Source organism: Nerophis lumbriciformis, linkage group LG15, assembly GCF_033978685.3.
Source record: "Nerophis lumbriciformis linkage group LG15, RoL_Nlum_v2.1, whole genome shotgun sequence".
Classification (NCBI taxonomy): Eukaryota; Metazoa; Chordata; class Actinopteri; order Syngnathiformes; family Syngnathidae; genus Nerophis; species Nerophis lumbriciformis.
In genome coordinates, this window is record NC_084562.2 from 17,921,588 (window position 1) to 17,937,522 (window position 15,935).

The 15,935-nt window shown below is 40.7% G+C and overlaps 1 protein-coding gene across 5 annotated transcripts in view; it reads left to right on the plus strand.

The window, feature by feature from the left end:
- The window catches only part of dhodh (dihydroorotate dehydrogenase), a 63,923-nt gene that overhangs the window by 33,610 nt on the left and 14,378 nt on the right, over positions 1-15,935 (plus strand). For 2 of the 5 annotated variants that reach the window (XM_061974787.2, XM_061974788.1), the window contains exons 3-5: positions 4,807-5,019; positions 5,084-5,283; positions 15,793-15,875. In XM_061974787.2, coding sequence (XP_061830771.1) covers positions 4,807-5,019; positions 5,084-5,283; positions 15,793-15,875 — 496 coding nt within the window. Of the gene's footprint in view, positions 1-2; positions 308-4,806; positions 5,020-5,083; positions 5,284-15,792; positions 15,876-15,935 lie in introns of those variants that run through there. The other 3 variants (XM_061974790.2, XM_061974791.2, XM_061974789.2) reach the window with 3 other exon arrangements.

A 15,935-nucleotide genomic window follows, 5' to 3' on the forward strand; every position in this document is an offset into this window, starting at 1 on the left:
AACAGTGAATGGTGAGCACTGTCGTGACATCCGGGTCTTGGCCCGAAATGTGACGTCAGTGAAAACACTATATGAACTGGTTTGTGGCGTTTGAAATAGGCACAAATAATTTAGTTTTTATAGTAGCCCCGTGGTTATACATTTTTTATACATACTGATTGAGTTTATGACAAAAATATAATTAATGTTGTACATTTACAACATTCTGCATGCGGTGTGAGACGCGCATGCTCAGACCATGTGGGCGACGCATTAGGAAATAACAGTGCCTGTCCGGACATTCAATGTCATGGCGGCACATCTGAAGGTAAACTACCCTGACTTTATTCTGACTTTATTCTGTCCCTTCACTGAAAGATAACTCCTAATGCGAACGTTTTTTTGTGAACGTGCGTTATTTAGTCAGCTAACCGAAACCAAACGTCACTGGAGCTGAAGCTTCATTACCACAACAACGTTATCTATTACGGTATTAGGCGACAATCCCGTGGGTGGTTCGGGGCCCGAGCACCCACGGACAATGCCGAGCACCCACGTGGGACTGTTGGCAACTTTCAATCTTCAAAATGATTTTTGAAAAATCAATTTTGTTGTAGTTAATTATGTGGCGAGTTTGGTCCGTTTTACAAAAGAATAAAGCCACAAATCAGAATCAGAATAGTTTTTATTGCCATTGTTTGAGAGCGGGTTCACAAACTAGGACAGTCCATCCATCTTCTTCCGCTTATCCGAGGTCGGGTCGCGGGGGCAGCAGCCTAAGCAGGGAAGCCCAGACTTTCCTCTTCCCAGCCACTTCCCAGCCACTTCCCAGCCACTTCGTCCAGCTCTATATAATCTTCCCAACGTGTCCTGGGTCTTCCCCGTGGCCTCCTACCGGTTGGACGTGCCCTAAACACCTCTCTAGGGAGGCGTTCGGGTGGCATCCTGACCAGATGCCCGAACCACCTCATCTGGCTCCTCTCGATGTGGAGGAGCAGCGGCTTTACTTTGAGCTCCCCCCGGATGACAGAGCTTCTCACCCTATCTCTAAGGGAGAGCGGAGGAAACTCATTTCGGCCGCTTGTACCCGTGATCTTGTCCTTTCGGTCAATACCCAATGCTCATGACCATAGGTGCAGTCGTGCAACATAAAACACATATAACACAGAATAGAATAACATGAGCTGTAACTGAGCTATCAGATCTTGTTATTGTTACCATGAATTGATTAACGTGGACCCCAACTTAAACAAGTTTAAAAACTTATTCGGGTGTTACCATTTAGTGGTCAATTGTACGGAATATGTACTGTACTGTGCAATCTACTAATAAAAGTGTCAATCAATCAATCAAAGTTCATGTGCCTGATGGCCAAGGGGAAAAATCAGTTCAGGTGGCGGGAGGTGTGGGTCTGGATGGACCGTAGTCTCCTGCCGGAGGGGGGAGGGGAGAATAGTTTGTGTTCTATATGTGTTGTATTTCCGGACTGAAAAACATTGAAATAATATATACTTTCATTTTTCATTGTGACGCTGCAAACCCAATGGTTGTCTTTTTCATACCAACACGGGGCAGAAATACAATTGTGGGTTATGATGTGCGATTTTGATTTTCTTTCCAATCCGATATCTAGTACAATTCAGGCAGGTACCGGCGATAACGATCCAAAACCGATACTTTGTGCAAAAATTCCCAATGGTGTCTCGTAGTACTTAAAATGAGTGAATTTCAGGTGTTGATGTTCTTGGGCAGGGGTCGGCAACCCAAAATGTTGAAATATATATTAGACCGAAAAAAAAAAAAAATCTTTCTGGAGCCGCAAAAAATTAAAAGCCTTGTATAAGTGTTATAATGAAGGCAACACATGATGTAAGTGTCTATATTATCGCAAAAAGCTGCTGACTGACCAGGGCTCAGAAAATCTGCAGAGACTCCTCCCACCCCCACCAAGGACTGTTTTCACTGCTGGACTCTTCTAGAAAGAGGCTCCGTAGCAGAACCTCCAGGTTCTGTAACAGCTTCTTCCCTCAGGCCATAAGACTCTTAAACGCATCATGATAATCCCCTCAACTCGCTGGAATATAAAGACAATATAACATACATCCATAAACGTGGATGCATATGCAAAAGTGCAATATATTTATCTGTACAGTAATCTATATATTTATATCTGCACCTTATTGCTCTTTTATCCTGCACTACAACGAGCTAATGCAACAACATTTCGTTCTTATCTGTACTGTGAAGTTCAAATTTGAATGACAATAAAAGGAAGTCTAAGTCTATTAGCTATAGTAGCCTACTATCGTGGGATCACACTCCTCAGCCTTCCCGGTTAACGTCTATTCAGGTGTACTGGAGAGGAGGCTACGCCGGATAGTCGAACCTCGGATTCAGGAGGAACAGTCCAATCCAATCCACTTTATTTATATAGCACATTTAAACAACAAAATGTTTCCAAAGTGCTGCACAACAATATTAAACACAATTGAAAACAATATAAAATAAATATGATTAAAAACGATTTTAAAGGGTAAAACCAATTAAAACAGTAAATAGAAATCTAAATTTTAAAAACACAGAGGACAACAGAGGACCACACAACTCACGTAGTGTTAAAAGCCAGAGAATAAAAGTGGGTCTTAAGACGAGACTTAAAACACTCCACTGTGGGAGCAGTTCGAACATGGAGGGGCAGAGTGTTCCAGAGCTTAAGGCCGACCACAGAGAAGGCCCTGTCTCCCCTGGTTTTAAGTCTCGTCTTGGGCACCACGAGCTGGAGCTGGCTCTCGGACGCGCAGGATTGTAAGTTTGGATGAGGTCCGACATATAATGAGGTGCCAGTCCATGTAAAGCTTTAAAAACAAACAGCAAGGTTTTAAAATCAATTCTAAAATGAACAGGGAGCCAGTGCAAACTCTCAAGGATTGGGGTTATATGCTGGTGTCTCCTGGCCCCTGTTAAAAGTCGTGCTGCGGTGTTCTGGACTAACTGCAACTGGGAGAGAGCTTTTTGGCTAATGCCAGCATAAAGTGCATTGCAGTAGTCCAGGCGACTTGAAATAAAAGCATGCACGACTTGTTCAAAAAGGTTAAAATATAAAAACGGTTTTACCTTTGCTAAAAGACGAAGATGATAAAAACACGATTTTAAAACGCCATTGACTTGTTTGTCAAGTTTAAAATCGCTGTCTATAGTGACGCCAAGGCTGGTGACTTTGGGACGCACATAATTTTGCAATGGTCCCAAGTCAGTGAGGGCCGGACCAAAAACTAAAATTTCCGGTTTTCCCTCATTCATTATTAAAAAATTCTGGGCTAACCAAGCCTTGACGTCGCATAGACAGTTGAGAAGGGGTGTCAGGGGTCCGTGGTGTGGTTTTCGTCCTGGTCGTGGAACTGTGGACCAGCTCTATACTCTCGGCAGGGTTCTTGAGGGTGCATGGGAGTTTGCCCAACCAGTCTACATGTGCTTTGTGGACTTGGAGAAGGCATTCGACCGTGTACCCCGGGAAGTCCTGTGGGGAGTGTTCAGAGAGTGTGGGGTAACGGACTGTCTGATTGTGGCGGTTCGCTCCCTGTGTAATCAGTGCCAGAGCTTGGTCCGCATTTCCGGCAGTAAGTCGGGCCCATTTCCGACTGTGTGAAGCGACTGGGATGGGAATCAGCACCTCCAAGTCCAAATCCATGGTTCTCGCCCGGAAAAGGGTGGAGTGCCATCTCCGGGTTGGAAAGGAGATCTTGCCCCAAGTGGAGGAGTTCAAGTACCTCGGAGTCTTGTTCACGAGTGAGGGAAAAGCGGATCGTGAGATCGACAGGCGGATCGGTGCGGCGTCTTCAGTAATGCGGACGCTGTATCGATCCGTTGTGGTGAAGAAGGAGCTGAGCCGGAAGGCAAAGCTCTCGATTTACCGGTCGATCTACGTTCCCATCCTCACCTATGGTCATGAGCTTTGGGTCATGACCGAAAGGACAAGATCACGGGTACAAGCGGCCGAAATGAGTTTCCTCCGCCGGGTGGCGGGGCTCTCCCTTAGAGAGCCCCGCCAGCTCAAAGTAAAGCCGCTGCTCCTCCACATCGAGAGGAGCCAGATGAGGTGGTTTGGGCATCTGGTCAGGATGCCACCCGAACGCCTCCCTAGGGAGGTGTTTTGGGCACGTCCGACCGGTAGGAAGCCACGGGGAAGACCCAGGACACGTTGGGAAGACTATGTCTCCCGGCTGGCCTGGGAACGCCTCGGGATCCCCCTGGAGGAGCTGGACGAAGTGGCTGGGGAGAGGGAAGTCTGGGCTTCCCTGCTTAGGCTGCTGCCCCCGCGACCCGACCTCGAATAAGCGGAAGAAGATGGATGGATGGATGGAGCCTACTATCAAAATGACTATGTGTTGCAGGCTGACGCAAATCTTTGTTGACAAATGTTGAAATGTAATTTTTAATCCTACACGTTTTTACAACATTAGAAACCATTAGTAAAATGAAGGCTTCTCAGAGTGTGAGAACTCCTGGAAATTACTGACTTAGAATGGCCAAAAGTGTAGATGTGTGAGTCCAAGTTTAAGGAACCGGCAGGCTGTCTTCTTCTAATGAAAAAAAAAAGATTTTAAGTGCGCCTTATAGTCCGGAAAATATGGTACTGGTAATATTATAATGTATTATCATTACATCAGTGGTTAATTTGGCCTCAAAATAATGTTGACAATAATATTGTTCATCGGCAATAATTTGTTGGTCAATACATCGTGACCTGTATTAGACCACCTGGAGTATACAACATGCTGAATTACAACCTCTTGCAGTGTAGTACACTCACATCTTTTCTCTGGACAGAAGCAGCTTAAAGAGGCGGTGAAGGTCATCGGCTCAGGCTGCCTCCTCTTTGCCTCGTACCTCACGGCGGTGGGAGATGAAGGTTTCTATGCCAACCAGCTGATGCCGCTGCTACAGAGAGCTGTGGGGCCAGAGACCGCCCACGTCTTAGGGGTGAAAATGATCGGCCTGGGTCTGGTGCCTCTCAACCGCTACCAGGACCCAGAGTCACTCGTAAGTGCATACAACACTTCTAGAGAATACGGCGTCCTCTGTAACCCCGTTCTGGTGTCTATAGGAGGTAAACCTCCTGGGCCTGAAGTTCAAAAACCCCGTTGGGATTGCGGCGGGCTTCGATAAGCATGGCGAGGCCGTGGATGGATTGTACAAGATGGGCTTTGGCTTCGTCGAAGTCGGAACCATCACGCCAAAACCACAAGAGGGGAATCCCAAACCGCGTGTGTTTCGACTGGCAGAAGACCAAGCCATCATCAACAGGTAGTCACTTTCCCGTGATGCTATCCGATGGCTGTGACTAGACCAGGGGCCCGCAGAGTCGTTTTTGTTTCCCAAATGTGAAACATATTCATTCTGACATTTTTCAAGCTCACAACAATGAATAGCATGGTCGCGTGGCTAACGAGTTGCCATCGATCAAACGTGATGGTCTTCACTACCTTACCTATGGCGGTATGGGTCTAAACTCCTCATTTATGTTGCTGCTGTATGCTTAAAATCGCAGCCCCATTTTGACTTTGGCCATTGGAGGCTAAAAGTTTGGGCACCCTGGTCTAGACCAGTGGTTCTCCACCACCTCAAAAAAACTTTGTTCTCCAAGTACCACTATAATGACCAACATTTAACCCTTGTGTGGTGTTCGGGTCTGTGGGACCCGTTTTCATTTTTTATTAAAAGAAAAATGATACAATTAATTAATTTTTCAAACTGAGACTCACTGACTTTGGCTCATTTTCTGTGAAGAACATATATCAGAATTCATATTTAATGACCACACACCATAGACCCCCTCTACACATTTCTATTACATATAAGATGTCCGGGGTTACTGGACCCGGGTCTAATAGAAGTGTGGAAATTGATGTTCTGTGTACCACACACACACACACACACACAGCAGGCATAGACAGGAGGAGGACAGAGTGTAGGTACACAGAACATCAGAGGGTCAAATGTGCGAGAAAATGAGAGCAGACAGTGTTGACAAACAATGTTGCAACCTTGTGTGGGAACCGCAGGTGCAGAAACACAAAAGAAGAATCCCTGTGAGATGCAGAAACGGGCAGAGAAATTTTCCGTGCAACGTTCATATTGTTGTTACTCAGCCAGCGTTTGTGGGTCTGATGGACCCGTTGCATTTTGTGGCTTTTAATGCCTCACAATCAAACACTTTTATGTTAAAATACTGAACAGGTGTTTATTGGGATAAGGTAAACATCCATTCAGTATTTAAACATAAAAGTGTTTGATTGTGAGGCATTAAAAGCCACAAAATGCAACGGGTCCAACAGACCCACAAACGCTCGCTGAGTAACAACAATATGAACCCTACACAAGGGTTAAATACCAAAGTATGCCTAAGTATTCATTAAAAACAAGGCGAATGTTTTATTTAACAAGTATATTTTAATATTTTTGGCCACTGTAACATTACACACAGTTTAAACAGTAAGACTCTGTTTGAATATAGGGAAATAAAAACTTAAATAATGAATCAAATCTTTGGCATGCCACTATGATAGAGCTCGCAAAGCAGAGTTTAAGAATCCCTGGTTTAGACCACCCAGTGTTACCCACAGGAATGAATTAAACTTGTGGCGGTCGATTGTCAAAGGGAGAAGGGCAATGCATATGACAGCTTTTCCTAATTTGCATATGGGTTGGACTATATATGATGTTATCTCGTGCTGGGGGATAAAACAGTATCAATATATAACACGATAGACGCGTAATCAATATCAATAAAAATGCGTTTGATGAAACATTCATTAATTTTTTATTTCGGAAGTTGCGAAGCAAGGTTGGTTGCATGAACAAAAGCACTCGCTCTCAACAACGCAGGAAGTGATCATTGATCAGTGGTACTGACACACTAACGGCCAATCAGGTAACAGTATAAACTATCAAGTTAGGTTGCGCCATCTTCTAGGGCAGTGGTTTTCAAATGGGGGTACGCGTACCCCTGGGCGTACTTGAAGGTATGCCAAGGGGTACGTGAGATTTTTTTTAAATATTCTAAAAATAGCAACAATTCAAAAATCCTTTATAAATATATTTATTGATTAATACTTCAACAAAATATGAATGTAGGTTCATAAACTCAGTGAAGCACAAGCTCAGGTTTGTCACTAAAATGTCTGTCAAAAAGAACTGTGAAAAGAAATGCAAAAATGCAATATTCAGTGTTGACAGCTAGATTTTTTGTGGACATGTTCCATAAATATTGATGTTAAAGATTTGTTTTTTTGTGAAGAAATGTTTAGAATTAAGTTCATGAATCCAGATGGATCTCTATTACAATCCCCAAAGAGGGCACTTTAAGTTGATGATTACTTCTATGTGAAGAAATCTTTATTTATAATTGAATCACTTGTTTATTTTTCAACAAGTTTTTAGTTATTTTTATATCTTTTTTCCAAATAGTTCAAGAAAGACCACTACAAATGAGCAATATTTTGCACTGTTATACAATTTAATAAATCAGAAACTGATGACATAGTGCTGTATTTTACTTCTTTATCTCTTTTTTTCAACCAAAAATGCTTTGCTCTGATTAGGGGGTACTTGAATTAAAAAAATGTTCACAGGGGGTATATCACTGAAAAAAGGTTGAGAACTACTGTTCTAGGGGACGGTGTGGTTCCTGGTTCGATCCCCGGCTTCAGCCATCCTAGTCAGGTCCGTTATGTCCTTGGGCAAGACACTTCATCCTTGCTCCTGATGGGTTGTGGTTGAATGGCAGCTCCCGCCGTCAGTGTGGGATTGTGTTTGTGAATGGCTGAATGTGGAAAGAGTCTCAAAGCACTTTGAGTAAGTACCTTGAAGGTAGAAAAGCGCTATACAAGTATAACCCATTTACCATTTAATACGAGCTGCGCGTGACCTTTACAACACAGCTGTAACGTCCTGGCACTAAATTTGCAGAAAATAGTTCTCAAGTTTCTCTATTTACGTATATGTCTACACTTTGCACATTTTTGTTACAATTTATTAAGCATTTCTTACATATTCCTTTTTTTTCCGCACCTTTATTCTAAGAAGTTATTGTTAAGTGTTCAATGTGGTTTTACAGTTTTGTTTACATTAATTGTTTTCCATGCTTGTGTTGACATTTCCTTTTATTTGATTTTCTACCTTGATAGCTGAAGGGATAATGATCAGAGGAAGATTACATTTTTAAATAAAAATATTTGTATATTTCCCTCCTAGTCCTTATTTTCCGTAGGTCATAAAAAATATAAAAATACAAAATATCATGATTATCGATATCGACCGATAAGACTGGGCGATATGGCCTTTTTTTAATATCTCGATATTTTTAGGCCATATCGCGATACATGATATATATCTCGATATTTTGCCTTAGCCTTGAATGAACACTTGATACATATAATCACAGCAGTATGATGATTCTATGTGTCTACATTAAAACATTCTTGTTCATACTGCATTAATATATGCTCCTTTTAAACTTTCATGCAGAGAGGGAAATCACAACTAAGTCAATTTAGCAAAACTATTTATTAAACAGTTATTAAGCACTGGCACAAACATTCATGTCATTTCCAAAACAGAAAGTGCAAGATTGTCAGACATTTTAAAACAAGCTATAAGTGCACTTTTGTGCATGATGACACACAAGATATTTCAATAAGTGTCACATAAAAATGAGCTGCAAATCAAATAGTATATGTCCTACGGTGTTGATGTGGAAATAGTTGCTTCGGCATTTAGTTGGTGTGGCACCAAACGGAGATGTTGACATGTAAAGACATTACTTGAAGCCAAACCACCGAGACGATGGACCCCGTGCTGTTTTTCTTGGGAATTAATTATTCCTCCATTTGTTACCAGATTCGTACCTTCTTTCTCTCGTTTTACCACTCAAACCACACCGTTAGCTGTTAGCATCACAGCTAACGTTACCATGTCGCTACCTGTCTGGGAGCGTGTGACGTTGCTCACGTGACAGTATGTGACGTATGTAAGAAGGTGCGCTTGTTTTAGTCTCTGTGAGAAGGAGAGACAGGAAAGAGTGAGAAACGCATGCAGTTTAATGCCCCGCAGCTAAAAGCAACTGCGTGAGAACGTATACTTGAATATCACGATATAGTCATTTTCTATATCGCACAGAGACAAACCCGCGATATATCGAGTATATTTCTTAGTAAACATTAGGAATGTCCCGATCCAGGTTTTTGCACTTCCGATTTGATACCGATATTGTTTTTGCATTTCCGATCCGATACCGATACTGACCGATACCGATACTGGCCTATCCGAGCATGTATTTGAGTTTAAAGTTATTTAGCCTACTTAGTTGTCAGAATCATGTTGAAAAGGGTTTTAGTACTCTTGATAACAACTAGCCAGCTGAATTAGGGGAGTTTGAATAATACACAACGGTTGGTAACAAGAAACTGACCTGTTTATTCAAGGATAAACACAAAATAGACACAATTATACATGACAAACAGAAATGGCATCATTGAAACTAGGGCTGGGCGATATGGCCTTTTTTTAATATTGCGATATTTTAAGGCCATATTGCGATACACAATATATATCTCGATATTTTGCCTTAGCCTTGAATGAACACTTGATGCATATAATCACAGCAGTATGATGATTCTATGTGTTTTGATTGATTGATTGAGACTTTTATTAGTAGGTTGCACAGTGAAGTACATATTCCGTACAATTGACCACTAAATGGTAAAACCCCAATAAGTTTTTCAACTTGTTTAAGTCGGGGTCCACTTAAATTGATTCATGATACAGATATATACTATCAGATATATACTATCATCATAATACAGTCATCACACAAGATAATCACATTGAATTATTTACATTATTTATAATCCAGGGTGTGGAGGGGGGCGCCTGATGTAAGTGTCAAAAAGACAGCCAAAAGAGTTTGATATGAGAATAAATCTAAAGTTAAAATATAGGGTAGAAATGCACCCATTTGCAGGAAATGTAGTCTTGATTTTCAAAATGTTCTTTCAAGGCTTGCATGTCTACATCAAAACATTCTTCTTCATACTGCATTAATAAATGCTACTTTTAAACTTTCATGCTGAGAAGGAAATCACAACTAAAAAAATCACTATTTTTTCATACGGTGTTGATCTGGAAATTTTTGCCTTGCATTTTGATGGTGTGGGCGTGTGGCACCGAATGGAGATAAGCGTCTCGACAGATGTCACAATATTTGAACAATGATGACGAAAACTGTTGTCTCTGTCGTGTCCGTGTGTCGAAAATTGTTATGCGCTTATTTTTTTATTTGATTTTGTGCGTGGCATAGATTTGCCGTGCGCAGAGGACGCTTGAGCAGGAGCGCACCTTAGCGGCTGCGCTAGCATCACAGCTAACGTTAGCCATGCCGCTACCTCGCTCTCTGCTGGGAGAGGACGTATACGTATGTGACGTATGTCGTGACAGTATGTGACGTATGTAAGAAGGTGCGCTCGCTGTCTGTGAGAGAGAGACACAGGAAAGAGTGAGAAGAGCCTGGCGTGTAATGCCAGCAGCTAAAAGCAACTGCGTGAGAATTGTGGATGTGTTGAAGGTGTGCTGGAAAATGCGGAACGGAAATTACGGAGCAGCAGAAAAGTGGAATGTATTATTTAAATAGGTGCGTTGGAAAACACGGACCGGATTTTTTTTTTTAAACTGGATCTGGATCAGCATTTTCCCATGCCTTGCCGATACGCAATTTTTGTCAAATATCCGATCCAAATATCGGATCGGGACATCCCTAGTAAACATTTTGGCCAAATGCACCTGAAATACTCTCACCAGGAGAAACCAAATTCTCCAGGCTGCTCTGACAAAGATTGAACTCTTTGCCGTGAATGCCAGGCGTCACGTTTGGAGGAAACTCGGCCAATACCATCCCTACACTGAAGCGTGGTGGTGGCAGCATCATGCTGTGGGGATGTTTTTCAGCGGCGGTAACTGGGAGACTAGTCAGGCTAGAGCAGGCCTGGGCAATTCTTTTGATTCGGTGGCCAAATTTGGAGAAAAAAATGTGTCTGGGGGCCTGTATATCTATTTTTAGGAACACTAATACAAAACTCACAATAATGTCTGATTGAAAGCTAAAACGTTATGACAGACCGCCTTAAAAACGGAATAGAATTTTAAATTTTTTTACTGAATGAGACACCCAAAATATACATGAAAATAAAGAATGTGGGATTTACACTATTAACTATCATCGATAAAACACTGAATATTGACACACCCCCTCTCCATCGACATATTTTACAATCAAGTAAAACGCAACAAAAATCTAGCAAACACAGCGAAATATGAACGCGAAGGTTAAAAAAACCCCACCTACAATCTGATATAGCTGATCTATCACTAAGCTTTAGAACTTTGTTGTAAAAATCTCCTTCCACATCTGTAACTGACACCCGCATTTCAGGCTGGTCGCTCTAGAAACACTCTGTGGAAACACTCCCCACCCACACTGCTTGGTGCCTCGTCTGAGCTGCTGTGACTTAGATGACCATCGTAACTAATCATGCAAAACCGCAGATTCCAAACATTGAAATACTTTGTATAGTTCAAGACCTACGGAATTAGACATCACTGCACATCATAATGGCAGCTACAGTTTCCATCTTAAAGATCTAGAAGAATTATTTGGGAATGTGCGGCGGGCCAGATTGAAAAGCCTAATGTGGCCCCCGGGCCTTAATTTGCCCAGGTCTGGGCTAGAGAGAAAGATGAATGCAGCAATGGTTGTAATTGCTGTCAAAGGTGCATCAGCAAAGTATTGAGCAAATGCTGTGAATACTTACTGTATGTACACGTGATTTGTTTTATTTTTTTGTTTTTAATACATTTGCAGACATTTAAAAAAAAAAAAAAAAACTTTTCACATTGTCATTATGAGGTATTGTCTGTGGAATATTGTATTACATTTTGGAATAAGGCTGTAACATAACAAGTGGAAAAAGTAAAGCGCTGTGAATACTTTCCGGATATTAACTTGCAAAAAACATTTCAATCCTGACAAAGTACTTACCAATGTTTTAAGTCCTTAAACCACATCATCACAGTATTTTCATGTATAGAAATCATATCTGACTACAAGGTATGACATAACATTTTAAGTGATTTGCCTTAAAGGGGAACATTATCACAATTTCAGAAGGGTTAAAACCATTAAAAATCAGTTCCCAGTGGCAAGTTTTTTTCAAAATTTTACCCATCACGCAATATCCCTAAAAAAGCTTCAAAGTGCCTGATTTTAACCATCGTTATATACACCCGTCCATTTTCCTGTGACGTCACACAGTGATGCCAATACAAACAAACATGGCGGATAGAACAGCAAGGTATAGCGACATTAGCTTGGATTCAGACTCGGATTTCAGCGGCTTAAGCGGTTCAACAGATTACGCATGTATTGAAACGGATGGTTGTAGTGTGGAGGCAGGTAGCGAAAACGAAATTAAAGAAGAAACTGAAGCTATTGAGCCATATCGGTTTGAACCGTATGCAAGCGAAACCGACGAAAACGACACGACAGCCAGCGACACGGGAGAAAGCGAGGACGAATTCGGCGATCGCCTTCTAACCAACGATTGGTATGTGTTTGTTTGGCATTAAAGGAAACTAACAACTATGAACTAGGTTTATAGCATATGAAATACATTTGGCAACAACATGCACTTTGAGAGTGCAGACAGCCCATTTCAGGCGCGCTAAGAACATATATTTTTCCACGATTTCAGCACTCAGGTTAACCATACCTAAATAGACACAAAATACTGCATTACACAAGACTACCCGAATGTACTCGAATGATTGAAAAAAATAAGTTTTTAAGCTAAATTATTGGTAAACACAGTTTATGTATAATAATTTACGTAAAACCGCGAGTAATGAATAAAGTTTTCATCAATTAATATATTCTGTAGACATACCCTCATCCGCTCTCTTTTCCTGAAAGCTGATCGGTCTAGTTTTGGAGTTGATGTCAGCATCTGCTTTGAGTGTCGCAGGATACCCACACATTCTTGCCATCTCTGTCGTAGCATAGCTTTCGTCGGTAAAGTGTGCGGAACAAACGACTGACCATTTCGTCGGCTTTACCCACAGCCTCGTATTTTGAACAAATTTCGTCCAATTTCTCGCCACTTTCGCATCTCTGGGCCACTGGTGCAACTTCAATCCGTCCCTGTTCGTGTTGTTTCACCCTCCGACAACACACCGACGAAAGTGAGAAAATGGCGGATTGCTTCCCGATGTGACGTCACGCTGTGACGTCATCGCTCCGAGAGCGAATAATAGAAAGCCGTTTAATTCGCCAAAATTCACCCATTTAGAGTTCGGAAATCGGTTAAAAAATATATGGTCTTTTTTCTGCAACATCAAGGTATATATTGACGCTTACATAGGTCTGGTGATAATGTTCCTCTTTAATGCTCTCTGTACTGTTCCCATATAACCACAGCAGGGTTCATTTGAGCGTTTCCATTTTGCTGGGCTTTTCCCAAAAGCCTAACGCCAACAAGTCACATTAGGTTAAATTAGCATTAAAATAATTGAAACCCACTAAAGATGATAATGTTTTTTTTTTTACACAAGGCTCATGGATAATCCCTCCTACTCCAGTTGAGTCTAGGAGCTTTGTTTTGCTTTGATTCGTTACTCAAACAAATGTATTTGCATTTGCATTCAACTGCAAATAAGCTCTCAGCTTTGTGAGCGGATTTGAATATTTTGATTTAAATATTCGTTTCTTTTTCTAGCATTCAAACAATTTAATGTGCTTATCCGGTTTAATTTCAATGCACATGGCTGTATATCTTCCACATAGTGATAAGGCTAACATGCTTTGCAGGAATATTACAGTGCTATAAACAGCAGTTCCCAACTTGCTTGGCTGGGGGACCCACTGTCATCATTTAATGACAAGCGGCGAGCCCAATTGTCGACATTTTCAACTCAAACTTCTGAAAGAAGTGCAGCTCTGGAAAGTCGGTGGAGTTTGAATTTGAAGCTGCGCAAAATAACACAAAGTGCCAGAAAAAAAAAACAAGTTCGATGAGCATTTCAGTAGCAATATGTTTTTATCCACAAACTGCAAATTATTTGAAGAAAATGTGTCAGTAAAGGTGTTTTACTACATTAAATATCTCAAGAGTCGAATAAGAGCAACTGGATGAGATGTGAAACATCTTTAAAAAAAAATCCAAACAACTCCAGTTCAACTCTTAAGTAAAACAAAAAGTGCAATCCGAAATATTGAAATAAATAAATTACACTTTTCCTCTGACTGCCTGTTTTAATACTGGTATCTTAGTAACCGCCTTAGGTCGCAGCTTTTTCATCACAAATATCTCAAATGGGGAAATGATGCAAAAGGATGTCAAGTATGCTAGTGTATCAGTTCACAAAATCCACCGTTTGGATTGTATTATGGTTTTGTGACGCAATGTTCAGTTTGGAGTAAATTGTTTTTTTTTAATACCCTAGAAAACCAAAAAGCGTAGTGTTTCTTAACCATAGGGCCCATTGTTGGGCCGAGCTAGAGCGCACCCTTGAGGGCTGCCAAACAGCGATACTCCGTTTTCCACCACAATATCAAACAGAAGAAGTCTCAAGCTAAAGTGATAATATTTCTTAAGCACCAAAATTATGACTGAAGTGGCGAAGCTGCATTTTCATTTGTGCTTTAATTTTATTTAATGTTTAGTTTAAAAAAAGTCATTAATTTAGTTTATTCATTTTAGCACAACATACTTGTATGTAAATCTATTTTTCGTCCCTTCTTATGCATTAATTTGCGTAGTACTTTTTTGTCTAATCAACCTGACCCAAGCCTTAGGTTTATAGATAAATTATAATTTTTGTGATTTCCACGTAGTTTCATGTCATTTGAAGAAGTTGTAAACGATAATTAGTACTGTTTGAGCACATTCAACAATACCACGGTAATAATATTAATCGTGATAATTTTGGTCACGATACCGTGATATGAAATGTTCATACCGTTACATCCCTATTAGTAACACACAGAAAAAACATGATCCAAAACATACACACTTTTTTATGTGTATATATATATATATATATGTATATATATATATACCGGTAATTTTTTTTTTTTTTTCTATCATGCCATCCCTAGTAATTACTGTAGCACTGGTAAAAAGGAGACGGTTGACAGCTGTGGAACTGATAGAGGCTTATTTCTGTGACTTTCTTGTTCAGCATGTGGTCACATGACTGTTTCATGTGTTCACTTTGCCAATACTTCGCTGGACACTTTGAGGTTTTTGTTTTTGTTTGTCCCCACTGTAGAACAAACCATATTTCATATTGATATATTTAATGCTCAATTAACTTGAATAACAAACTTTGTTGGTCGTCTTCTTTGAAAGCAGGTTTCAAATAGCTCCACAGCGTTGTCGCCACCTACTGTGACACATAAAAATGTCTTTACTAATTAAAGCGCAAGGGTTTTTTGTATTTATTTTTTTTGTCAGGCAAAAACAGGTCTATTAGTCGTGACCCACCAGTTTGAGAATCAACCATTGCTAGGTTGTTAATGCAAGTCATGTTTTAAGGTCTATGTCAAGACTCGCCATGTACTGTACATTTAAAAGAAAAAAGACTTGTTTTCCATCGTCTCGGAGCCAATTAGCTACCTAATTATTATTGTAGGTTTGTATTGATAGTAGTTAGAGTTGTGTAGTATGTATGTTGTATAATTAATTAATGTGTTCTCCTCTCTAGATATGGCTTCAACAGCTGTGGTCTGCTCGAAGCACAGAAGAGGCTAAAGGTGCGTGAGGCCGCTCAGCAGGAGCAAACAAAAGGTTTGCTTACTTGTTCCGTTTCTTTTGTCGGAGAAACTTTGAATTTCACAGTAAATCAAC